The sequence below is a fragment of the Acipenser ruthenus genome, chromosome 7 (genome assembly GCF_902713425.1).
Source record: "Acipenser ruthenus chromosome 7, fAciRut3.2 maternal haplotype, whole genome shotgun sequence".
In the NCBI taxonomy this organism is placed as follows: Eukaryota; Metazoa; Chordata; class Actinopteri; order Acipenseriformes; family Acipenseridae; genus Acipenser; species Acipenser ruthenus.
In genome coordinates, this window is record NC_081195.1 from 54,808,352 (window position 1) to 54,836,222 (window position 27,871).

Sequence of the window (27,871 nt, forward strand, 5' to 3'; positions counted from 1 at the left end):
GTGAAATGTTTGTAAAAATATAAGCACCCAATAGACTCCCCATAAAAAAGCCATCCCCATAAAAAGTCCCCCACTACATCTGTAAATACAATAGTAGAGTAAACGATAATGCTAAACAATCGTTTAATAGTCAGTAGTAGGTTTGGGGGAAATTCTATTGCGCCAGCTACTGCTTGGCTACTGTTTATTGCTTTGGTTAACCGAGCCTGTATTCTAGGTCTGGAGTGTGGGGTAGTGGTTAGGGCTCTGGACTCTTGACCGGAGGTTCGTGGGTTCAATCCCCAGTGGGGGATACTGCTGTTGTACCCTTGAGCAAGGTACTTTACCTAGATTGCTCCAGTAAAAACCCAACTGTATAAATGGGTAATTGTATGTAAAATAATGTGATATCTGTATAATGTGAAATAATGTATAATGTGATACCTTGTAACAATTGTAAATCGCCCTGGATAAGGGCATCTGCTAAGAAATAAATAATAATAATAGGTCTATGAGGAACTGTGACTGTGGCATGACAACCCCTGAAAATTCTTGACAGGCATATTAACAAAACAATCCCCTCATTTCTGTGAATTCTCTAAATGTAAACAACTTTAACCAAGAGATCATTTTAAGGTGAAACTGAACAACACTTAATTTGGGTATTTTGGTACAAGGTCTTGTGGACGGGGATTTCCAGAAAAGGAAACAGTAAGGTTTACATGTTGGTGCAAAACAGAAAGACGCTTATGTTGACAATTCAGTGTGTTGAATTTCATCTTTATTATGGACACGTTCTCAGCAGTACAGAGCTGCATGACCATGTTAAATCTCCTTTCTTTCTTTCTTTCTTTCTTTCTTTCTTTCTTATGCATTTAAGGCATGGTGTCCTACTCTTTCACTACGGAACATAATCCTGTTTTTCATTTTTTTCTCCTTGTAGCGTGTAGGAATATTTTCAGATTCCACGGGATTACAAGGGATTACAAAGCCTTTTATACAATGGGTTTGCAATTCTTCCACCATTGAAATATAGGTCCCTATTCACAAAACTTAAAGCACTGGCTAAAACATTAGCCTAGATTAAACAGTGCTGTGAAAAAAACTATGATCCTCTTTAGAAAGTTGAAAAACATTTAAATGAACTGAAAACATGATTTAATAATAAAAATGGGCTTTAAAAAGCAATCCTTAACAAAACATTCCTAAAAACTGTCCACAATAGAAAGTTAACATTTACTTTTTCTTAATAACAAAATAAAATATCCCAAGAGAGAGGCAATATTTTGAGTTCTAACTCCTTTCAATAGCCTCCTTAATAAGGGGCTGCCTGGATAATAAGATATTAGATTCACAACCCCACCCTTTTATGTCACTCAGATGTGCTCTCATTGTTAGTCATCGCAAGTTCTCGAGACTGATTGAAAAGGTCTGATGAGCCCACGCTGATAGCTCAAATCAAGTTTGCAGCAATTACTTAATCTATATGACATAGAACAGTAGAAACAGAAAGGTACTTAAATATATACTACTATGAATCTTGTATTGAGCTTCACAAAGTTGTTCATGACTCAAACTGAGTCAGCCTGGGGATACACGTTGACTGGTTTATAGACAGAACACACACTTTTCTGAAAATGACCACATATGGTACTGCAGCTTCCCAAACTTCTTGGAAACTAAGAAACCCAAAGCAAAGTTCATAAAATGTATGCTGCATGTTAGATGGTTGACGCCCTGTACATTTAAACTAGACATTTCTAATAAATGTTTTAGAGCAACACACATATACATTATTTCTATATGTGGTGTTCCAAGACCTAAATACAGATACATTATGACACTTTGTACTTGTACTAGGAGGCACCTTTTTTACGCAGAGAATTGTGTGGGTCTGGAACCAACTCCCCAGTAATGTTGTTGAAGCTGACACCCTGGGATCCTTCAAGAAACTGCCTGATGAGATTCTGGGATCAATAAGCTACTAACAACCAAACGAGCAAGATGGGTCGAATGGCCTCATCTCGTTTGTAAACTTTCTTATTTTCCTATGTTCTCCTTATAACCTAACAACAAGTTTATGTCATGTGTCTGTATGAGGTAAAGGACAAAGTGGACAAAAAAATGGAAACACCAAGTATATTGAAAGCAAGGGCTTCCACACAGGTGTGACTCATGCGTTAATTAAGCAAATAACATCCCAGCATGCTTAGGGTCATGTATAAAAATGCTGGACAGGCCTGGTTGCCTATAATTATGGCTAGCATGGCTGCAAGAGGAGACCTCAGTGACTTTGAAAGAGGGGTGATTGTTGGGGCGCGTTTGGCAGGAGCTTCAGTGACCAAGACAGCTCAACTTGCTGATGTTTCACGAGCAACGGTGTCTAAGGTGATGTCGGCATGGAACTCCGAGGGAAAGACATCATCAGCAAAGGACAACAGTGGGCAGAAGCGCATACTCCAGGATCGTGATATCTGTGCATTAATTCGAAGTGCAAGGCAAAACAGGCGAGCAACTGCAGATCAACTGACTGCAAATTTCAACCTGGGGCGCGAGCAGCCAGTTTCATCAAAAACGGTCTGCCGAGAACTCCACAGAGCGGGATACCATAGTGGCCCAACACCCTATTAAGTGACTTTACATAGGTGTTTCCATTTTTTGTCCACTACCTGTACATTAGTTGGGTGATGACGAGTGAGACTGTCACATATAATTTATATAAAAAGGATGCATTTACTGGTTAACTAGTAACAAAAAGAAAATACATCCATTTAAAAGACAAGATGTTGAAAATGTTCAAGAAAAAAAAGGAAAACCAGACTCAGGAATGGCATGAAATGCAGTTCTTCTGCATACATTAATGGAAAGGATAAACACATCATTAAAGCGCCTAAAAAAATGATTAAATGTGAAAAATATCCAATTGAAAGGAAAATTCTCCTTGGTCAGATAAGTACAAAAAAAAAAAATGTTTTCCTGTACAGTACTGGGGAAGAGAAAAAGATGTGAAGCTGTGTGCTGTCTCTATGTGCTGTGTGCTGTCTCTGGAGTGGAACGTTTCTATACTATCAAGGACATACTTCCAGCAGCAAAACACAAAGGTTTGCAAATCAGCATGTTGCCTCCCTTAATTTCTGTGTGGGCAATATTATTAATGTTAGGCAAGGCAATGACCCAAAACTTACCACTAACGTGTGTTTTTGGAATGTGACATTCCCATAGAACACCCAAATAGAAATCGTGCAGACATTCTGTAATGACTAGCGAACACAAGGTTGCCAACATCTGTTCTCAAGACATTGTTATGCCTATGGTGACTCTGTGAACAAGGAACAAATAAATGCAGTCACGTTATTTACTGCTTTAAGTATTGTAGTGTGTTATAAAACTTTGTAAACCACAATCCAAAAATACGTGTGGTAGTTTGCACACAATTATTGATATGCATTTTCAAAGTCTACTTAAGGAGAGTATGGTACTACCTGCATGACCTACTTGATCAGTCACAACAAACACTTTGTTTTGTCATTAATAGTGGTACTGTTTCTTTAAGAGTTGTTACCACGCCCCTGGCATCCCGCTGGTGGATTCGTTCTCAACAAGATGGCGGCTGTTCCAGAGAACAGAGTCCTTTCCTACAGTGTGTTTAAATGGAGCTCTTACTCCTCTACGTACCTACCAGAGTGAGTAACGCGTCATAATTTTATTTTAGGAATTCCAGTATTGCTTACACATAGATGTGTCTCGACGTTATGTCTCTGTTTTGCTAAATGCATGCATACATGGCCTGCCCCTAAATGAAGTCCCGCAATTACGTTAATATTTTACCCTGTGCAGAAATACTGTTATTTTGATACAAACAAAGAGTTAAAATATTATAATAAATACAGTTTTCCACTTAACGATGTCGTGATTGACCAGCGCATATTTACACTACAGTAGAAAGAAAATAGCATCTGAACTCGCTGGGTAAAAAAAAAAAAGTTAAATATCCTACTAAAATTCGATAGGCCCGGTTTGTAAAATGTTTTATATTTTACCCTGTGTATAAACTCTTCATAAGACAAGCGACTGTACAATGTTGATAGCCTCATCAATCAGACATTATCAGTTGTATGTGTATTCTCTTCTGCGACGGCATAAGCTCTGGTGAGCCGACGACTGCTAGGATAGCAGTCTAGGATAGTGACATAGAACTAGTCTATTTCATGTGCTAGTTCTATGTCAAAACAATATAAGGGAGATTTTCCTGAGTTTATCATTCTGTTTTGTTTTCCTAGTGTTTGGGTGTAGCATGTACACAGAAGGTAAAATCGGTAGTTTCCAAGGTGGGATTACCCTGCAATTATGGGAAGAACCCCCCACCAAAAAAAAAAAAGAAAAATGAAACGGGCCAAAAAATAGTGTTTACAGAAACAACAAACTTTCAAGAATAGTGCTTCTACCTATTTTCTAAAGATGCAACATTTGTTCTGGACACTTTTTTTAAATATTGTAATTGTTCATGCAAATTGTGGAATGTAAACATCTTGGTTTTATTTACCACTGCTTGTTTGATGGCACTGTATTCTGTTATTATGTTTAACCTTATTTCATTATTCCATTATTTGCACAGTTTCTTTTTCCCCAGTTCCTCAGCAGCAGCTCAGTGACTGAGTAGTACGGAACTCGAGTGTCTATACAGTAACAAGCAGTGTATGATGTGGGTGAAACGGCAAAGGAGTAGAAAGGGCCTGGTTCAATAATTACTACAAACAAAGTAAATAAGCATCCCTAGCAACTTAATATTTTCAATGTAACTGCTGGACAAAATTTGTGTCCTGCACTTTGACCTGTGACCCAAATGGCCACCATGTTGAGTTTGTGACTTTCTGCTTCATGGGTGATGGAAGACCTAGTGCTTCAAGATACTGGCTTCATAATCAGTACACAGCTGTAATTCTGGGATTCTCAGTCAAGTTCAATGTCGGTATTGTGCAAATAAAGTGATCCCTTTCATGCTTGTTATTGTATAAAACTGCTGCCACAGTGTCATAGGTTCATATCTGAGAAACCACTTAAGGGGGTGGCTTCATATTTTTATGGCTATATATAAGCCCTGTATAATTCTGTATCTTAAACTTACTGTTATAACAAATATTGTATTTTCATGAAATGACTCAGATATTGTACATTGGCTTCACTGCGATGAATTGTTTAAAATACTGTTTGCTTTGTGAATTAATTTAATGCAATTTTTTCCAAAATTGTATTTTAGGAACATTCTGGCAGATAAACCTAATGACCAGTCTTCCCGGTGGTCTTCTGAAAGCAACTACCCTCCACAAGTAAAACATGCATTTTGAAATTTGTTAAGATATCTGTTTTTTTTTTTTTCCTTCAGCCTAAATGTGACAATAAAATATGCTGATTAAATGAGAAGGGCTTTTTTTTTTTTTTTTAAAGGAACAGTGTGTAATCTTATTTGTCAATGTATTTTGCATACTGTATAATGCTCCAACTCCCCATTGCCCAAAGACAGTCTTTTGTCATATGTGTAGTTAAAGAGATAGCGAAAGCCTACTCACTTGCTTCCCTTTCTGAATGTTTCTGTCTGGTAAACCTCTGGTTTGTAAAATTAGAGGGCTTAAAAAAGGTTAAATGTCAAAAAAGTTACTTTCTTTTCAAACCTCAGCTCTTTGTGGTGTTCCAAAGTCACTCGTGGTTTAGACTAAAGGAAATTGAAAGTGGAAGTTGATTGTACGGTAGAGGATGTTGCTGTCAGAATTAGCAGCACATTTCTTGTACATGCTGTTTTTATCAGCAAGACAAAATGCTTAATTTTAGATAAAAAAAAAAAAAAACTAAAAAAAAAATCTCCAGTATCAACTTTATTTACATTCAGGTTTAGAACTGTTGAAAAGTTTTAGTATTTAACTTGATTATACAATGTACACTTTGCAATGCATCTGTTAAAAAAATAAAAAACATTGATATGACGGGTGCCAAAAAGTTATACTGTCTGTCTGACAGTAGTTATCTTGATGATGGTACTGTTCTCTGACATACTGCAAGCGTATAAGCAAAATATATTTACACAGTAAAATTGCTCAGTTGTTTATTGACACTTTGTCCATAAAGTATAATTAGAAAAATGCAATGCCCAAGAGCTAACCAGAAACAAGCAGGATAAGACAGGCCTAGATTTTCCTTTTTTTATTTTTAGATCCCCTTGGGAAAATAGCAGAATCATTCCAAAAAAGTTTTTTTTAAACTAAAGAAATCCGATGTAAAATTGAAATGTATCTAAGTAGTCTTAAGTCAACTACATTTAGTTTAGAAAAGTTGCAGTCTTTTCTTTTTTTAGGAACTGTCTTAGAATCAACAGACTTGGAATCAAATGTGTTTTTTCAGACTTCTTATTTTACTGTGAATCAATGTGACTGGTATATTTTTAGTCATGTGGGGTTTGGGGTTTCTGGATTATGCATACTAAATATCTGACTGTCTTTCGATTTGATTATAATATGAATGTAGGTTATGAAAAGTTATGGCATTGGTGACCTACTTTTTCACTGTGGTGATACCTGAAAGGCTGAGCTATAAATACTATATGTGGAACTTTTAGACACATTTAATGGGTGAAACATTACATATACATAAATACATTATCCTACTGTATACATACATTACATGTGTACACCTGTATTATATAAACTGATGCATGACTGATTTTAATTAATCAACCATATAAAATCTGTGAGTTCTGTACATCAGCAGCAACCTTAATGCTTCAAAAGTGGTGAAGTCTTTTACAATCTTTCTCTTCTAATTGTGTTTTAGTACTTGGTTCTAAAAATGGAAAAGCCTTCCATTGTTCAGAGTATTACTTTCGGAAAGTATGAGAAAACTCACGTATGCAACCTGAAAAAGTTTAAGGTTTTTGGAGGGATGAGTGAGGAAAATATGACAGAACTGTTATCCAGGTAAGTTGGAGTACTTTATAATGCTTATTGTTTAAGCATTTTAAATCTTTCTAGTGGACCACATTTCCAGTTCTGTGATTTTTTTCATTTCTAGATGATAAACCACACTTAATGAAATTAAATCCACACAGCTGTATTTTTTGGCATCTGTCATGTTCAATTTACCATCCAGTAGAAATTAAACGTTTTGTGAGGGCCTTTGTTTTCATCTCGTATGCTATTAATGATATATAGTCCACTACCAGCCTGGATCTAACTGGTGGAGGATCTATATCCTACATTCAGTGAATCGTTCAAGAAAAAGTGGCAGTATTTAGATTTGTCACCATTTACTGTAGATCAATTAAATTAATTTCTTCAAGTCATTTTCATTATTTTCTGTCATTCGCTTGGCCCTGTGACTAGTTTTCCAATTAAAAAAAAAATTCTTACAAATGTCACACTTTACAATCACTACTCAATTTTCACATTTCTTATTTACTTCATGTTTACAAACCATGTATTAGGTATTAGAGGTGCGATTCCTTTTTCACTGTCACCGGGCATATATTTACTGTCTTTTTGTCAATTAAAACAATATTAAATTGTTATTACAACAAATTAGTTACATTAGGCTGTGACCTTTGTATAATAGCCTTAGGAGGCATTTCATGCTATTTGCTAATTCATTTTAAATGTTTGTAAATGTACTGCGTATAATATAGTTTACTTTCTTTTGTATTTGTTTTATTTGCAGTGGCCTTAAAAATGATTACAACAAAGAAACATTCACTTTGAAACATAAAATTGATGAACAGATGTTCCCATGTCGATTCATTAAGATAGGTAAGATTCATTAAGGTAACTAAGGAATTAAATTTACATTTTCTTATTCTCATAAAAATTATTGAAACCATTTTTGTTATCGACATCAGTATAATGAAAAATATAGCCATAGCATCACTTTGAATCGATGCTTAATGACTGTCATAATGTGGGCATGTGACTTTATGGTTTCCAGGTGATTCATGGTTAAGATGGATTTTTATGTGGTACTTTGTATTTCACCAGTACTATTTGTCATCCCTTTAGAAATAGTAAGTTAACCATTACATTTCCATATTAAGGATTTTAATACAAGAACAATTGTTAAATTAGTCATGTATATTTTTATAGTCATGTTAAATATTCAATTTGTGTTGGTGTATTATTGTATTTAAAACCTAATCTTAGCATATTCTTTTAATGATAACAAAAATAAGAGTAGTTCTTAATTTTTTAATGGCAGATCAAGGTAGGGGTCGTCCAAAACGATCATCAAATACAGCAAGTATACATGACACACTCTGTATGTTTACAGCCAAAGAAAAACCCTAGATTTTCAAAATGTAATTACTAACCAGTGGAAGTGAAAATAGACATGTGTGACTAGTTTACTGTGTCCTAGTTTATTGTACAAATAGACATAGGCTTTGTGTAAATTGAGCACCGGCTTAAAAATTTATAATAATCTTTTTCTCTCTATGGCTTGCAGGAGGATCATAATAATGGTGGCTATAGTACTTTTGCAGGACGGCATGATCATATTTTAAGATGTATAAAAATGCCATTGTGTTTATCAGAAAGTGTACACTGTCCTCCTCCTCCCTCCCAGTCCTAAATTAAAAAAAACTTTACAGAGACTCTCACTAAATGAAACTTTTTATTACAGTTCCACTGATGTCCTGGGGGCCCAGTTTCAACTTCAGTATCTGGTATGTTGAACTTCATGGGATTGATGAACCTGATGTGGTGCAGCCGTGCCTTAACTGGTACAGCAAGGTAGGCCCGTGTTTCAATGCTATCTTGGGCAATCAGAATTATATCCCACCCCCTCCCCCCAATATATATCACCAATGAAACCAGTAACCATGTAGACATGATACATTTCATAATACAAATCTGTTGACGTGTTGTTTTTCAAATAACATTCTTGCATTTATGCAAGCATAGGATTTTGAAAATATGTTTTACTTGCAAATTATTACAATGTGGGATTGTTCTTTCAAATATGGTAGTTGTGTAAACATGTGAAAAAACAGCAGAAGTCTGTGGGTGTTTTATGAAATAATGTCCTGCTTGTTCTTAGCCCTGCATTGTTTAAATACAGTTTCTGAACAGAACTTCATCCAGTATTACTGGTTTCAAGCTCAGCACTTATTGTTTTCAATTACTGGTACTGTATGTGTGTGAGCCTTTTTTATTTTTTTAAAAATTTTTTTAATATGTAGCTATTAAGAGAACTTGCAATAATGACACAAAGTCATTTCTAGGTTAAAGATTTTAAGAAAAATCCAAATGCATGAAGCAGCATTGCAAAGACAAAAGTAATTGTGGGTTGTATTGACTGGCACTCAACACACAAGCAGTCAATAGCTTTAGTCTTATTGCTTTTAGTCTTATTGCTCGTTTTAGTTGTATAGAAGCTACTTTTGATTTTATGCTTTAACTTTCAGGATTAGTTGTATAAGAGCCATTTTTGATTGTTTCAAATTTCTCTTTGCCTACACAAAACTTTCCTTTTTTCTTCCTGTCTAAAACACAACTAAACAATCAACTAAAAGGGGATAGTCAAATCTGATGCACATAACTGTACATGTACATAACGCCACTCTAAGCTGTAGACCTCACTATAGGAATCAATCTAATATACTAATATGTATCACCCTTGTTTATTTTTCACTGCAAGACTGTAAACCTCGTTAGTTATCCTGGGTAGTCTTTCTGTTATTTGGTGCTGAAAGAATTAAGGTTCATTCAGTAAAGAGCTTACTTAGCATTATTCAGCATATCAAAACACATTGATGGACATAAACAACTTTATTTTCCAGTACATAGGTTAGATGCTGTTGTTTTAAAGTGAAGCTACATGATTAATTCAGAGACCTCATGGGCTTTCCTTGTGTTCTAGTAGTACCGTGAACAGGAAGCAATTCGACTGTGTCTAAAGCACTTCCGCCAGCACAACTACACTGAGGCATTTGAGTCTCTGCAGAAGAAGACAAAGATCGCCCTCGAACACCCGATGCTGACTGACCTTCACGATAAACTGGTCCTGAAGGGAGATTTTGATGCTTGTGAGGGACTAATAGACAAGGCTGTGAATGGTAATTGGATTATGGAACTATTACTCTACATTTTATATCTATGGTTTCATTGTATACAGCATTGGAAAATGTAAGTTCAGAAAGTTATATTTAAAGTCTGCAGTGTATGTATTCCATTTGTTTTGTTGACTTTCACAAAAATAGCCATTCGTGTAATGTGAAGAAACCCACTATAGATATATATGTAAAAATAGAATGTAAATATTTATGAAAACTAAAAACAACATTGTTCTCTTGTCTGTTTTTTTAGAAGGCTTATTTAACCAGTACATCAGCCAGCAAGAATATAAACCTAGATGGAGTCAGATTATCCCCAAAACTACCAAAGGTAAAATAACAGTACATTTATATTGTGTACTTCACCATAATCCTTTAAAAGTTACCAGTATGTCTTTTGTAATGGGTGAACTTGTATGATAGTTGTTCTAAACTGTAGAATATTCTAATAATACTCACCATGGCCTTAATTACAACCTTAGGCAATTTCTACTTCAGCTGTTTTGCGCCCATGTGTTACAGTGCTTTTCTAAGTAACTTTAGTTGCTGGAACCAGACCAGGGTCTATGTTATACAGTAAATATTTATCTGCCAAGGTGTTCGCTGCCTGTTGATGTCTGGGACTATAATTTTATGATTGCCTTAACTGTTAATCATATTATCCTTTATTTAGTTACCAGTTTTTGCTGTTGTAGGGATTGATGTGGAATGTGTTGTTGAATTAGTAGACTATAACCTGTTTGATAAAGTGGAGCAAAGGCATATATATAATGTATTTCTGTGCTGTACTTTTTTAATTCAAGGTGATGGAGATGACAGCAGGCCAGGAATGAGGGGAGGACATCAGATGGTGATAGATGTCCAGACAGGTATGGACTGGCCTTTGATGCAGGCAGTTTCAGTAATTAATGTTTAGTTTTATTCCAGTTAAATTACTCTGCAGAATGTTAAATAATAGGGGTAGATCAGATTGTTGGTTTGTCATGTGATTTTTATTTATTTATTTTTTAATTTATGATTTTCAGTTGTTTTCAAACAGATTTTATGTACTTATGGTCTTGCCAGGACTGCAAAAGTAGCATGTCACGCAAATTGGTAAACGTGTGAAATATTCAGTTAAGTCTTTTAGGATTGGTGTTGAGCCCAGACTGAGAACATTAATCTCTGTATGTGTGCATCACCCTTTTGGCAATACCCCAAAAGGATGTAAAGTGTATGCCAGATCTTGCATTGTGTATAGCTATCAATAAGGCTGTTGTTGTTATGTGGATTTTGTAAGCTGTGAGAATTTGTACATCAGATACCCACTCTTGATCTGAAACACTAAGCTCTGTGCCGGATAGGAAGGGTAATTAGACTTAATGAACTACAATAACCTTATTTGAAAGAAAAAACACTCTTCCCTTTTTCATATTTTGTTTGTCCTGCATAATGCTAACCTTTTCATGTTTCTCTTCAATTAAATTGTAGTGGGGGGAAAAAAAATCTGTCAAGAGTGGCAATGTGTTTTCATGATGTACCTGTAAAACTTCAGGTTGGGAAAACAGTATATACAGTAGTTTTTGTTCTTGATTGATACAAACTGTGTGAAGGGACATCTCTTCTGATTGGACACACCCTAAAGAGACACTGTACTGTATATGCAATGTATTCACTTATTGTAGGTCACAAAAGGGAACATTGTACATATGTATTGCTATTACACATAGTGTATTTTTTATTTCATAATGTTCTATGTATTGGATGAACTCCAGATAAAATGTACTGACATTTAGATTAATCCATATGATCATTTATAAAAAGGAATTGTATGTTAAATTGCCTTCAAGTATTAACAGAAGCCCTTGTCTTAGAGCATTTTGAATGAATTTGTGAGCAAAGATTAGGAGTGTGTTTTGCTGATTTTCAGGCCAGATACAGCACGTTCAGTCATAATCAGGGGTCTTTTATGGAAATGCTCTTACTGCAGCAGCACCAGCTGACAACTTACTTAAGAAACCAGCCACCCATTGAGGAGGTGGAATTGCTGTTATATCTAAATGCACCATAATCTGCCAGTTTATCCTATTAGCCCCTAACAGGAAGTCTGGTGCTGAAATGTATGCTCTGTGAGCAGTAATAGAATATTATTGGGAAATAATGACCAAATCATCATTGACCTGGATTTGTGTCATTCCACCCTGGCACAGATTTCAGCTATAAAATTATTAGTCTGCAATATATAAAATTCACTCTGCTAGAATACTGACTGTTCTTAAAGAGGAATGTAATTATATTTTAATAAAGTATTGTTATGAGCAACTACTGAAAATTATTATTTTTTTATTAAACTTGCTGACAGAGAAACATACCTAAAAATGCATCAGAGATGCCAACTGCTACAGTCTGATTGTAGCAGCTACTGTATTGGAGGCTCTGCTACGGCGCTTCACCAAAGGGGTATTAAGCTCAAATTTTTGTTTAAAAATAAATAAATGAAGGATACTCAATGAACAATGAAGAACAGTTCTTTTTATACCAAATGTATCATTTCCTTTTAATTTTCTTTAATAATTGTATTAGTCTAAATATACAGTTGTGCTGATGACAATTGTATTATAGCATTCTAACTGGCTCCCTAAAGCTCTTAGTACTGACAGCCATGTTACTTAGCAACCGGCTTAGGGGTCCTTCAGAAACTGCCGTGCAAATGTCATCTTGCACATTGCTTACTTTATCAGTTAATAAAATTTAAAGCAGAAATCAAACTCCCCTCTATCTAAAACGTAAGATCCAGGTTGGCTTGTGAGAAATATGGTGTGTCTGAGTGATACTAGTTCTCACATTTACGGTGAATACTGCCAGACAGACTTCTCTGTAAAAACATGGTCTCTGTCATGACCGTGCAACTCGCATCGATAACTTGCAAGGAAACACAAGCAATAAGCAAGATCTGTTGTTAATTCAAAGTATATGCATGACTTTTATTCAATTACAGATACTTCAGTGATAAAGCTAGGCAGAGGCAATTTTTACAAAGTTTATAGTTGAGTAAAGTCTTCCGGTTTCTATTGCCGATCACATTAGTCCTCTGTATTCAAAACTGTATTTCCTGACTCAGAAATCTGCATTTAAAGAAAAAGAAACAAACAACTGGGACACCAGCAGCTCTGTGGCACTGTATGCAGAGAGATCATCAAACATGTCAATAGACTCAATTTTATTAAGTATCAGTATTCATCAGTCATTTTTTATATACTACTGTGTATATCAAAATTAAGTTTTTACACCATTGATTAATAATACAAAACTGATGTTTGGAAGTTGCAAACAGTATTACTATTTAAGTGTTATCATCAGTGTTACTGTTTTCTTGGTAATGCTACTCTAAGCCCAAAGTACATGCCCAAGCATGCATGACTTGATCTGCCTTCTAGTACATTGCAAGCTCAACCTTCAATAGTCGGACAGTATATCTGCATTTTAGTAAAAGTTTTAAAAGCCTGAATTATATAGTGTTTTAGCAGGATTTGGCTTTCCATAATTGGGCAGCAGTGTGGAGTAGTGGTTAGGGCTCTGGACTCTTGACCAGAGGGTCGTGGGTTCAATCCCTGGTGGGGACACTGCTGCTGTACCCTTGAGCAAGGTACTTTACCTAGATTGTTCCATTAAAAACCCAACTGTATAAATGGGTAATTGTATGCAAAAATAATGTGATATTGTAAGTCGCCCTGGATAAGGGCGTCTGCTAAGAAATAAATAATAATAATTGTTGTGTAATTATTTTTAAAAGGTTGTTTGTTACCCTTTTAACAGTGTTTGTTGTATAGTTTTAACAGTGTTTTTACTCCTTTAGCAAAGCTTAGTAAGTCTGCACCATTAATTTATTTTTTTTGCTGAAGTTGGAGGTCCAACTCATTTTAAAGAATGAATCGTTAGTTACAACACATGGCCCGATCCTATATAAAAATACCATAGTACCACCCAAAAACACTACAGTTTCCAGTATTATACCACAGTACATGCTTTAGCAAGCTATAGTGTTTTTGTATATGGGATAGTTCCAGAGTATTAACATTAAAATGAAGACAAAAAAGTAATATGGTGGATCTTTCAATGTGATGTATTTCTCTCAACGTATATTGATTCTAAAATTGATATTTAATATTTAAAATCCAGTTTTGATAATCCTAATAAACCTGTCCTTACTAATTTTTAAATCCACAATAAAATACAAATTCTGTTTTTCAAAAACACTATTTTTATTGGGACTGTGAATTTATAAGATTTGTGACTTCAAATACCAAAATCGTGGATTGAACAACAAAAATTAGTTTTCCTGCCTTGTCGGAGCTTATTAACCCTTTGATTCCAGGGAGCTAGCAGCCCCTGGACTTAAATATGGCACAATTCTTTATTTTTATTTATTTTCATGTTTTAAATTATTTGTTATCTTAATTATGATACAGTAATCTGTTACAAAGCCCCCCATAAGTAATATTTTCCATTTTTATTACAGAAACTGTGTATTTGTTTGGTGGCTGGGATGGTACGCAAGATTTGGCCGATTTCTGGGCATACAGCGTTCAAGAAAATCAATGGTTCTGTATATCCAGGGATACTGAAAAAGAGGTAAATTCAGTCGCTTTCTGATTTGAGGTGTTTGCAGTTTTAACTGGTCTATTTTATGTTATTTACAAACAGTTAACAGAAAATAAATAATGAACATTAACATGTTTATCAGCTGTTTAACAGTTAAACAAAAAAAAAAACAACCCTTGAAATAAAGCGTTACCAATGATTATATACTTACAAAATTAACTATAATTCAATCAGTGAGCAACTTCTCAACTTAAATCGGTGGTAGCTAGCAAAATAATTTCAAAACAATAGTCAGCGTGCAAGTCAATTCAATATATAGGTCTGAAATGTCAACAGTTTTTTTTCCAGTTTAAATTGTATGATAACAGGGCTGTTTGTTTTGAGAACAGAAGTGGTGAGGCAGCCAGACTAAATGGCCAAGCGCACAATAACCTCATCTTCAGCACTGACTTATTCCGGTCATTCTGTCCAAGAGTGACTGTGACTCACTGTTCTTTGTCAGTGTCAAATATGCCATTTCATTGTTATGTAATACAGATTACTACATGGAACATTGTTGTCTGCCTACAGATTCTTTTACTCAAAACCATGAGCATTTTGTTCGTTTATAACCGCATGCTTTATGTTGCAGTATTGATTTTTGTTTATGTTAAACTCCACTAATCCCTATTGACCACCACACAGTAGACTTTAGTTAATCTTTTGTTTTTTTAATTCTATATTGTTTATTATAATCTTTAAAAAAAAATAATAAATTGATTCTTGACAGTTCTGGGATCAATCAGCTAATTTTGTATATTCACTGTCCTTGTTTTCACAGAATGGTCCCAGTGCCAGATCCTGCCATAAAATGTGCATCGACTCCCAAAGAAGACAGATCTACACACTAGGGCGCTATTTGGACTCCTCTGTGAGGAACAGCAAATCTCTGAAAAGCGACTTCTATCGTTATGATATTGACACCAACACATGGACATTTCTTAGTGAAGATACATCAGCTGATGTTGGACCCAAGCTTGTTTTTGATCACCAGGTAAAACGATTATATATATATATATATATATATATATATATATATATATATATATATATATATATATATATATATATAGTGTGTGTGTGTGTGAAACTTGCTGTCAAGAAAGTAATCTTTGTTGTTGCAAATACAGGATGAGGATGCAGAGATCAAGTGTAACCTGATTTGTTAATGTATGTTATAAATCAGTCCCAACTGTAGCTGTCTGTCTTGAGCAAAACTAATAATATTTAACATTTGCTACATTGCCACGTGCCGCTGTTGTTTTTTTTTTTTTAAACCTTTTTGTTTTGAAGAAATGCATTATCCGCTGATTGCTGTCTGAGTCTAAATGCCGCTGGATCGTATCTCGATGTATGTGATCCAATGAAACACTGCAGGTTGTGCAAAATAGTTTGCCACCAGTAAAATGCAAAATTATTGTACATGATCAGCTGCAGTATTTATTGTAGATTTATTTTATTCATTTTGGACACTTGCAAAATGTTCACTGTCTTAACAATATCAGTTGAGATCACCTAGGATACTAAACCCGCCCTGGATGCCCATACCGGTATCTACCAATCAGTGAGGAGAGCCCAGAGTGGTTATTGGCTGCTGTGAAGTGTCAATCAATAAATTCTGTCAGGAACCTGGACCGATACACATAACTTAACTGGATTTAAGTGCAGGGTAAAAGTACACAAAATAGGTGAAGAATGAATTTTATGTAGGTTGATTAAGCCTATACATGTATGAAAGGGATATTCTACATATCTTGGTTGCAATGTGGGTAGTAAGTCAATTATTAATAAATCCACATACATGTATGAAAAAGATTGAAAGTTTTGCGAGATGAGAAAGTGACGAGCAGCTCCAGACACCTGCCGTCATGAATTAGTTAACATACAGCACAAAGGATACACTTTCTTTTGCTGTAGAATTAAGAGGTATTTTTGTGTTTTGTGTTCTTCCTGAATTAGATGTGCATGGACTCTGAAAAACACATGATTTACACATTTGGCGGAAGAATATTAACTTGCAGTGGCAATGTGGATGACACTCGGACTAATGAGCCACAGTTCAGTGGACTGTATGCCTATCACTGTCAATCTAATACATGGAAACTTCTCCGGGAAGATTCCTGCAACGCTGGTCCTGAAGATGTCCAGTCAAGGATAGGACACTGTATGCTCTTCCATACTGTAAGTAGCAGACAACCTAAACTGGGTTCAGTGGCATTTTATTGATTCTGGAAAAATCTAGTTTACTTAAGTGATGAAGTGAACTCGAAGCAGTTGATTTTCCTCCCAAACCCAGTGCAGCACTCCCTGCGGGCCCCCAGCCACGATCTGCAACTTGGTGCAAGCTGAATTCGTACCACACTTGCATGACTTTTTGCATTTTTTTTTACCTGTAGAAAAACCGTTGCCTGTATGTCTTTGGGGGGCAGAGATCCAAAACATACTTGAATGACTTCTTTAGTTACGATGTGGACAGTGACCATGTAGAAATCATATCGGATGGCACAAAGAAGGACTCTGGCATGGGTACGTTGTTTACAAATATATGTTGTATCAAAGCCATTATCAGCTGTGTTTTTATTATTTATTTATTTGTTTATTTGAATTATAAGCTAACTGTGTATGTAGGTGCATTTGCACCCCTTTCTGCCGTCCAGGTATTGCACTTATTGCTGCAAACGTAGGGTTACATAAGTGTGCAGTTACAGTATGTACAGAACATTCCTACACATCTTATTTTAGGGGTACTCCGATTTGTCATCTAAAACTTTATCTATGAATATAAAGATTTACTTTCAGCTATTCCCAGTTTTGACAGAAATTGTGATTATTGAGAAACCTGTATGATTTAAATAACATTGCAGGATGCTTTTTATTTTTTTTGCCGTGCTTATAATCTTGGTTCTCAGCAATACACCACTCGCACACTTTTCGCTATAATTTGCTAACCGCACATTATCTTAATTGGTCTTATGCGTTTTGACATACTAAATGTGCCACATTAAAAAAGATTATTAGAACAATGTATTGAATTTATTTTGTTATGGTGGGGGAAAGTTGCAGGACGCTTTTAGTTGAAATACAAAAAAAGCTACTGTCTGAATGCTATAATCAACCCTTGGGTTGTCTCTACATGGTCTTACTTGGCAAACTAAAATAAAATGATCTGTTTTCTAAGTATGTCTCTAGTTTATGAGTGCACAGGAACAGAATGTGTTTGGCAAATATATTTCATGGGAACAAAGTAGCCCAAAACAGGACAGTCATGATCGTTTGCAAATCTTTCTCTGCCTGTTGATCTGTCTAGCAAATATGTTCCTGAAAATTCAGTGCATTGTTGCAACATCATTTCAACTAAGCAACCATACTATTTTTGGGTTAAAAAGTGGGATACATTTTGAAACAAACAACCTCTGTCGGCATACTTGATTAGTTTATGGAATAACACACTGCCTTATGTTTAGGATGTTTCTTGTCTTACCAGTCCCAATGACAGGTTTTACTCAGAGAGCCACCATTGACCCAGAATTGAACGAGATCCATGTACTTTCTGGGCTTAGCAAGGACAAGGATAAACGGGAGGAGAATGTGAGGAACTCGTTTTGGATATATGACATAGCCAGAAATAGCTGGTAAGAGACATTTAAGACTTGTGTGTGTGTATGTATATATATATATTTATTTATATATATTTTTTTCTATGGGCTATTTTGTATAACACATATAGCTATTTGTAAAGACTTTGTCTTGTCTAAGCATTTCTCTCAATTTATTACCAAGCATATTTTATTACTAACAGTGTATATCTTTGCAAATCTTTTTAAAATTGTTGTGATTATTTAAAAGTACATATTAATTATTTTGATCATTAGTTCAATGTACCAAAGAGGGCATTGAAGACAGCAAAAAAACATAGTGCCATCTGTGGTGAAATATTATATTGTCAAGGATCTTTTGAGGCAATGACTGCTAAGAGCCTTCTGCATACTAAAACGTAGTGTGTTTTAAAGAAAAGATGGTATCCATAAAGACAGATATCACATCTCATTGTTTGCCTGGGTCTCTTCCAGTAATAGAAGGATGGAAATACTAAAAAACTCAATAACAAATATTTTGACTAGAAGTCTTTCCCAAATGTTTTCTGTTTATTTTTATATTACTTAATTTAGCACTATTGAGTGTTAAGTTGGTGTGGATGATCAAACATAGAAGGACACAGTTTACAAGTATAAACAAGGTTGTTCTAAAAACTAAACAAAATTAAGACGATGTGCAGGGCAATTAGATTTTTCCAGCAGTGGGGTTGACGGGGGATAGCCTTCCCTTGTTTGCACTTGAGTACCAGTCAGTAACAATCTGACAGTGTTATTTAATAGAGCTGTAAACTAAAACCACTCATTGTTTCTGCAATTATTTATCTTACCTTTTGCTTTTATCAGTTTAGTTTGATTTAATGTCCTGATTTTCACTTTCTTCATTTTTAAGTGTGTCATCTTTGCAGTGAATTGTGACTGCAGTCATGAATGAGATTTAACCTCTGATTAATCTCGACAAAAAAAATGTTTTCCCAGTATGCTGTAGTACAGCAGTAAATATGTCAGCACCCTGGGTGATAGGAGAAATTGCTACCAAGCGACTTTTGCCATGGATTGGTCCTTGATTGTAAACATGAGGAGAAACGAGACAAAGGCAGCTTTTCTTGTTCTAAAATTTACAATTTTCTAATGCCATGTTTCAGTTTCATTTAATATCTGCTGATAACACACACCCCTACTAAGCCACCAATAGATGGCTGTCTACTTGAGAATTGCCTTTTTCTTTCTCTTTTTTTTTTTTTCTTTAAGGTCATGTGTTTACAAGAATGATCAGGCAGTGAAAGAACATAAAAGTCTACTGGAGGAGGAGCCCTGTCCACGGTTTGCCCACCAGCTGGTTTATGATGAACTGCACAAGGTAATTTGTAAAGACCAATGGTGAAATGTTGTTTTTTTTTGTTTTTTTTTAATTGGATTTTAACTTATAAAGTGTACTTCTTTTGCAACAGCCTTTGTTAATTATTATTATTATTTTTTTAAATAAATTTAGTCTTTGCCAATTATTTTTATTGTTTTCTCCCCAATTTGGAAATGGCCAATTATATTTAGGCTGAGCTCACCACTACCACCCCTGCGCTGACTAGTGAGGGTGAAGACGAACACACGCTGTCCTCCGAAGCGAGTACCGTCAGCCGACCGCTTTTTTTCACACCGCGGACTCACCATGCAGCCACCCAAGAGCTACAGCGTCGGAGGACAACGCAGCTCTTGGGCAGCTTACAGGCAAGCCCGCAGGCGCCCGGCCAGACTACAGGGGTCGCTGGTGCGCGGTGAGCCGAGGACACCCTGGCCGACCTAACCCTCCCTCCCCCCGGGCGGCGTTCGGCCAATTGAGCGCTGCCCCCTGGAAGCTCCCGTCCTCAGTCGGCAAAGGAATAGCCTGGACTCGAACTCGCAAGGTCCAGACTATAGAGCGCATCCTGCACTCCACGTGGAGCGCCTTTACTGGATGCGCCACTCGGGAGCCCAGCCTTTGTTAATTCTAAAATGGTGCATTGTTAATGAATGCGGTGCTCTGCACACTACCAAAGTGGTCTGATTTCCAGAAATATGTGATGTGAAATAAAGATACAAAAATTGTAATTTGTCACTTAATCAACAAGTACCGTTAACCGTAGTCCAAATTTATTCTCTTTAGGTGCTTAATTGATATTAAATGGTTACAGAACACCCTTTACCTTTGCTGTGTCCTGTGTTGTCCATATCTTACCAATGTATTTTCAACATGATCTTGGTTGTTTTGATATTTTTTACTCTTTACTTCAGGTAAGCCTTTAACATCTGTTCTTTTTAAAGGCACTAGCTGAATTTGTTGTCTACTTGACTTAGTGGGCCCATGTTTTGCACTGTAGGTGAATTGCCTGTGTAATGCATTTAATATGGAGGGGACTATTTGTCTGTGGTTTGCCCACGGGAATATATAGGCCGGTGTCTTTTATAAGTGTAACCTTAATAGAGGCCAGTGTCTATAAACAGTGGATATGTTACCTATTTACAGGTTCACTATTTGTTTGGTGGAAATCCTGGCAAATCTTGCTCCCCTAAAATGAGACTGGATGATTTTTGGTCACTGAAGCTCTGCCGCCCATCCAAGGAGTACCTCCTCAGACACTGCAAGTACCTCATTAGGAAATACAGGTATGCAAACACTGTGTGCAGCACTTTTTGTTTTTGTTTTAGTACAGCAGTGTGCACATTTCAATCAATGTTTCTTCTCCAAATGGGGGTAACAAATCAGAGGAATAGAACACACACAATTTGTTGACAGATTTTAGTTACATGCTTATTCTTAATCTTATATTGGTCTGTTGCTGTATTGATGTCACATTCTTGCATCGTCTTGAGAGATTTAATACTGAACATGATCATATGTCAACGCTCCATAAAGCCTTGTACTTCCTAGAAATACAGACTTCCAGAAGCAGTGTGAGGCGGATGTTTGGCAACTGACAGTTAAGTGCCGTCATGTGCAATAGAAGGACTACCGGTGATAGTTAGATTCTTTTCATAATTAAAAGGACAAAAAAGTAAATATCTTTAATTTCTAAACACTCATTTGTTTGTTATAGGGGTTATAAAGTAGCTAATAAATTAATTAAAGTAAGTCTTACCTAGCGTGCAGTTCTACTTACTATTTAGGTATCACATGTGCCATTTGGAAAGAAAAACTTTTGTGTTTTTATTCAAAATATTTATTGTGTATGTATGTATGTGTGTGTGTGTGTTTTTATATATATATATATATATATATATATATATATATATATATATATATATATATATCATACTAGGTTAATTAAATATATGCACATTGAGAGCTGTGTTTAACCAAATAAGGCACAGTACCATTTGTTCAAATAAAAAGAGGGAATACTTATGGAATTGTTTAATTAGCTATGACTCCCTTTAAACTGTCTACTGTCATCCCATTAAATTATTGCTGCTTTTTGAAATTAATTTAATCTCTAAATATTTAATGTACGATAAGGGGGTGTACAATATAGAAGACAGTTGTTATTGACACTTTTAGACTTTGAAGGCCATACATACTATATGTTTCACAGCATAAGGTAACATTAGGTAGTCCAAGATTAGTGCTAAATTCAGGGTGTGTGAAACCAGCCTATAAAATCTTTACCTAGCCATATTGCTTTGTGACCTCTTTACAGCCGTTGGTAGCGGCATATCTTTGTTAATATCCAGTACTTTATTAAAATGTCTCTTATCTGTATCATCTCTGTCTTTTAGTGTAGTGACACCTTGTGGTTATTTTTGTAAGAAACAACTTGCTGTTGTGCAGTGAGAGTTTTCTTTTTTAGTTCCCCAGCTCGTCCCTTCATAAAATCCTAATGTACTAAACTTACTGCATCTGTAGAGTTGTAAATGTATGTGAACTTCCAACCCTATATAAACTTCCAACCTATCCTATGCAGTATATAGGTTACATTTTAATTTATTTATAAAAGCTTGTGTGGTTAGAGTTCTCCTCAATTAAAAAAAAATAAAATACAAAAAAAATATATATATATATATATATATATATATATATATATATATATATATATATTTAAAAAAAATTGCATTCTTTCCAATGTTTTATAGGTTTGAAGAAAAAGCTCAGACAGAACCTCTAAGTGCTTTGAAGTATTTACAAAATGACTTGTCTGTAACTGTGGATCACTCAGACCCTGAAGAGACGAAAGAGGTATGTGGAGTTCCTATTTAGTTGTCAATAATAATAATTATATGTATTTTTTCTTTCTTGTCAATCTAATGCTGCCTCTTCAACTGCTGGTATCTCATAAACCATTTGGATAAAGACTTCATATTTTCAATATCATAAAAATATAGTGACACCATTCACTTTGACCTGTGACCTAAGGTGACTCCCATGTTGTGATTGTGTGACTTTTTGGTATCGTGATGATAGACTTAATGCTTTCAGATAATGGCTTCATACTCTGCAAACAACTGTATTTCATAATTCTCTTGGTTAAGTTTGATCGTGGGTACCACACAAAAGAAAAATTAACCCTTTTGCGGCAATAATTTTACAAAGCTGTCAACACTACAGTGTCAACGCCTCATATCGGAGACCATTTGACGGACTGACGTTGTATTGAAATTAGATTTATTTGCTGCATTCTACGGAGATGGTACACTGAGTTATTGTCTTAATATTTTTACAGTAGTTACACCATTTTCATGTTTTACTTTGTTTTCAAACTATTCAATTAGTATCTAATTTCCCATTACATTATGTCCCTAGAGTTGCTTTGTAGATATTATTTTTATTTGTGTTTTAACAAATTTTTAGAAATGAACATTTTTTATTTATTTTTTTTTAAAGAAGGAATGTTCAGGGTTAGAAACTCGCGAACGCAGTCCTGGGTTGCCAAACTTCTCTGAGGACCGGGTGCCAATAATTTGTTTCAAACCCTGGGATGAACCCTATTTCTTTTATAAATACCAAACAATATGTATTAAGTTGTTGTGCTCTTTGTATAATGAAGTGGAACAAGATGCTTTTATTCCCATGCTTTACCATCTGTTTGTTTACTGTTCAGTTTCAACTCCTGGCTTCCGCACTTTTCAGATCCAGCTCAGACTTCATAGCACTGGGTAAGTGAACAGACTACTGTGCTTGTAATTATAGCTAGGGCTGTATTTTTTTCACTATAAAAACTTGCTTATTTCAGTCTAAGAAAAGATATTTCACAATTAAACATAAGATTTATTAAAGCAGAGAACAATAGCATTGTCACATTGAAAATGTGTCATTTTCTCTACAGTTATTATACAACAAATATTCCTAAATATTTAGATGCTTACCTGAGAAACAGTGAATGCTAAATTATTTCATTTTTTATGTCTATCTTTTAAAAGATATTCAGTGAATTATCAAACAAAATAAAAACACAAATACATGTAAAAATAACGAGACATATGAAAAAAACTAAACACAACACAGGAACCTAACTATAAATCAGGGCAGCTAAGCGGTTTACCTGTAACACAAACCAAAACAAAATAAACACAGTTTTAACACAAAACACTATCAGGTTCCACTACCTTTCTTTTTTTTTCTTTACGGTTGAACACACTCCCAACCGGGCACTTCACTCTTCAGCAGCCCAGAACAGACTGGCTGCTTTCTTTAAATACCCTGCACCTGGCTCTAATTTACAATGACAGCCAGGTGCAGGGGATAATTACTAATAAAACAATTAACACATGTAATTAAACAATAAAACAAAACAATTAAATTAAACCAATGTGCATTTGCACATTTTTTTCATGCAGGGAGGATATTAACCCCCTCCCTACTGTGTTACAATATTATTTATATATATATATATATATATATATATATATATATATATATATATATATATATATATATATATATATGTATATTTAGCAGTGCATTTCATAATTTATTATTATTGTTAGTTTTTCTGCACAAGAAAAGTAGGAAGTGTGGGAATGTAGTGGATCCGTCTGTTTTAATGAAAAGTTACATTTTAAGCATGTTTATTTTCATAGGAATGCAAATGCTTGGTAAAGCAACATGTTTATTGTTTGTTGCCCAGGTTTTTCGAACGTGGATCAGACCTATGCTCAGCGGACTCAGCTGTTTGACACGCTGGTGAATTTCTTCCCTGACAGCATGACTCCTCCAAAAGGCAGCCTGGTCGACCTCATCACGCTGTAACAGAGCAAGGAAAAAGCACCTTTTTAGTACTTTATTTAATAGCGACTAGAAATATTTTTATAAAGGTTCTAGTTCCAAAGTGCTGGTCAAATGACTATTTACCCGTTTTGGGGGGAGTGAATTTGTAATTATAAAATCCAGCTTGAGTGGTTTTGGTCAGAAAGTGTTACCTCTGGCTTTTTAATCAAGTGCCCCTAGTTGGTATAATTTAATTAAACAGGTTTGTATCTCAGTAGTGACAGATATAGATAATGTTAGATTAAATTAGCAAAATCACATTGGTCTTTCTATTGAGACTGTCATAGTTCAGTCTTATAGTTGCCTGTAATTGGATGTACTGAAGTATTATTTAGAATAATGATTGAAGTGGTCAGATTTTTTTTTGGTTTGTTTTTTGTTAGGTTTTTTTTGTTTTTGCTACACTGCCATACAGCACTTTTTACTTATTTGCTAAGATACACTGATTGCAACTTTTGTGTTTTTCTGCAGGTATCTTTAAAAATAAAGAATACTGTAAAGTCACCTGTTGGAATCATAAGATTTCATGAATGTCAAGACTTTTGTAATCCTTTGGTATGTTTGCTATTTAACTTGATCTGATATTGTTTAAGGGCTTTTTTTACATACCATTTAAAAATATACATTTTTAAAATGTCTGCAGAGATTCATAAAAATACCTGCGCCTTGTCAGTTCTATTACATTATGTGATTGTAACAGGTTACTGAAAGTCAGAATTAATATTTAGTGCATTCCAAGAGTTTTATGAATGCTGAATCACTAGTTATATTGTCAGAGCATAGTGATCTGAAGAACTGATGGTACAGACACACACAAAATGAGGGCTTGCCCCTAGTTGGTATTTTACAGTGATGGTACAGTATATGTACCTTTCTTACTGCCTACTATATGGGCAAACCTGATCCTGGTTTGTAAGATTAGCCTAAAATTTTACAAAGTAATTTAGAAAAAAAATGTCCACCTAAATATGTTGAATCAAAAGATTTTTTAGCGAATTACTCATGTGTTTTATATTGGCTATTCCACCTAGCTTTTGCTTTTAAACCAATGAAAGTTATGCTCAGAAAGACTAAGTCCTTTCGTCCTTCTTGAAAGTGTTGCAGTTATTTGACTTACTGATGTTGCCAAAACTATTTTTACAGTAAAATGACATGAATTTTACTCATTCAGGGGTTATCTCATGTCTTGCTTTGTGTCTGTATTTTACAGTATATATGTAAAACAAAATTAAGATGAAAAAAAATAGTTGTATCATGAAATTAGAAGATTATAGTGGTATTTAAAATCATAATTATCCTCAAAAATCCACCAGTTGTGAAAAAAGTAATAACAGTATTTAAGAATAGGGTTTATAGGTAAATGTTGGATTATGTGACTGTTCAGCATTCCTGTCCCTGCCTGTGGTTGCCGAAACAACTGTAAGAGTAGGATTATGCAATATAGGTTTATTCCTATCACTGTGTTAATTGTAAGTATCATCTACATAAGAAGAAAAATACAATGTCTAATTAAGGAAAAATCATTAACAGATATTATATTGTTTTTTTTAACCTTACATTGGTAATTAGAAAGTATTAGTCCCCATCAGACCTTCGTCATAAGTTTACTGTATCCAGTCTTTGCTTGGTAACTTTTCACAACCTTTACTTCGGCTGGCTCAACATGGTTTTCAACATAGCTTGCTTTACTAAAAGTAAGAAACACTTTTTAAATAGTTGTTCCTACAAGTTTGAAAGTGGTCGTGAATTTCCAGAAACTGGCCAATTTTTTTTTTAATGATTTTAGTAATGTTTATTTTCTTTTTTTAAAAATGCCCTAACCATTCTGATTCAGAGGCAATTTAGTGGAAAGAAATCACAGAAAAAATACATATTGTGATTTCATATTTTAAGGGCCTTTTTCATGGTTATGGCTTCTGTTAGATCAATCATGTTTGTGTGATCTGCCAACATGGACTATATCCTTAGGAATACCCATTGTTTACTAAGTTTGAGAGTAGAAAAATAAAAGTTAAAATTACAAGAATGTCTTACTTTTATTTTATGCAATATAGCATTTGTAAACTGAAAAAAATAGCCTTTTACAACACTGTCTATCTAAGGACAAATAAACATCTTGTGGGATTACGTCTGGTGTGCAGGAAACTGAACAGTAAATGCAATGTTGGATCTTCAACATGTCTGTTTCCCATTTGTACAGTGATTTGCCAGTACTGTGGTAGGTCTTACTGATATCACTTCAATAGAATACACGACAATGATTGCAGCTGAAATGCATGGTGCTTTACTTTTCCCAGTTTTATATTTCATATTTCATGTTTCAGTGTAGAGCTAGATGGGAATCATTTACAATAAACAGAGGATGGGATGTGGGGCTGGTTTCAAATTATCTTTCTTACATGCTCCAAAAAAGCTGAAGCAAACTGTTGATAAGATCTTTCAGTTCCATTAAGACATACCTAGCTTCATTAATCCAGTGTGTAATGGGATCTACTTTTTGTGGTCATTGGATTTTAAATAAAGTTTATTGTAACTTGTTTTTTACTCATTACAATGTCTTAATGTCAAATATCACTCAGGGTACAACGATTCATTATCATGCTGGAAAAACAATGATGCAAATATATAAGGATTATAAACTATACTTCTTTATAGAAGAAAAATGATTCAATGATTTAGTTGCTAGATGTAGTTTATCAACATTTAATATATCATGTAAGATGTTTGATAACAATTCCCATTGTATAGTACAATAAAAAAAATGTAATAAAGAAAATCTTGACTATGATCAGAGAACTGGGCAGCCTACGCTTTTCATGTTACAATTTTGAGATAAACTATTATTTGAGAAGTTTGAAGCCAGAAAACATTAAGTTTTATCATTAACATTTTTTTTTTTTTTTTACTTTATCTTGTTGGAATGGCCAAATCTACTCCTTAACAAACTGATATGACAAGTTGAGTTTGGATTTTGTTTCATATCCTAAAAGGGAAACCCTTGAAGATGTTGCTTTTTTAGCCATTTTTATTAACCCTTTCCATCCTGGATTATTTTTGTTGAGTTGAAGAATGCGAAATTAAGTTATATAATTAAAAAAGGAACTCTTTTATTGAGTATACATGATAACAGGACTCTTTTTTTTTTTTTTTGAACATGTATTTATACGCTACCTAAGACTGGGACCAAGGAGTCCAGTGATGTTCCAACATGGTTTCTGATGGCATATGTTAACATACAAGTACCTTGAGGTCCCGACAGGATTGAAAGGGTTAAAGTTGTGATTTGGAATTAATGCTTTGTACTTTCACTGGCACAACATAATTTCAGTTGATTTACTAAGGTGCATGAACTTATTT

The 27,871-nt window shown here is 34.8% G+C and overlaps 1 protein-coding gene across 5 annotated transcripts; it reads left to right on the forward strand.

Annotated features, from left to right (window-relative positions):
* The first annotated feature begins 3,503 nt into the window (after positions 1-3,503).
* Positions 3,504-27,444, forward strand: LOC117415703 (muskelin). 5 transcript variants are annotated; one of them, XM_034026375.3, is made up of 19 exons: positions 3,571-3,662; positions 4,595-4,738; positions 5,237-5,306; positions 6,802-6,944; positions 7,681-7,769; positions 8,635-8,744; positions 9,877-10,069; positions 10,320-10,397; positions 10,870-10,935; positions 14,565-14,677; positions 15,468-15,680; positions 16,646-16,867; positions 17,083-17,212; positions 18,171-18,318; positions 19,531-19,639; positions 20,780-20,919; positions 22,384-22,486; positions 23,349-23,403; positions 24,375-27,444. In XM_034026375.3, the coding sequence occupies exons 4-19, from the start codon at positions 6,817-6,819 to the stop codon at positions 24,494-24,496; spliced, it is 2,019 nt and encodes a 672-aa protein (XP_033882266.1). In that variant the 5' UTR covers positions 3,571-3,662; positions 4,595-4,738; positions 5,237-5,306; positions 6,802-6,816; the 3' UTR covers positions 24,497-27,444. The 5 variants fall into 5 exon arrangements, with proteins under 5 accessions (XP_058883292.1, XP_033882263.1, XP_033882266.1 ...); XM_059027308.1 differs by having other exon boundaries at positions 4,610-4,738; XM_034026372.3 differs by lacking the exon at positions 4,595-4,738 and having other exon boundaries at positions 3,512-3,662.
* The last annotated feature ends 427 nt before the right edge of the window (positions 27,445-27,871 follow it).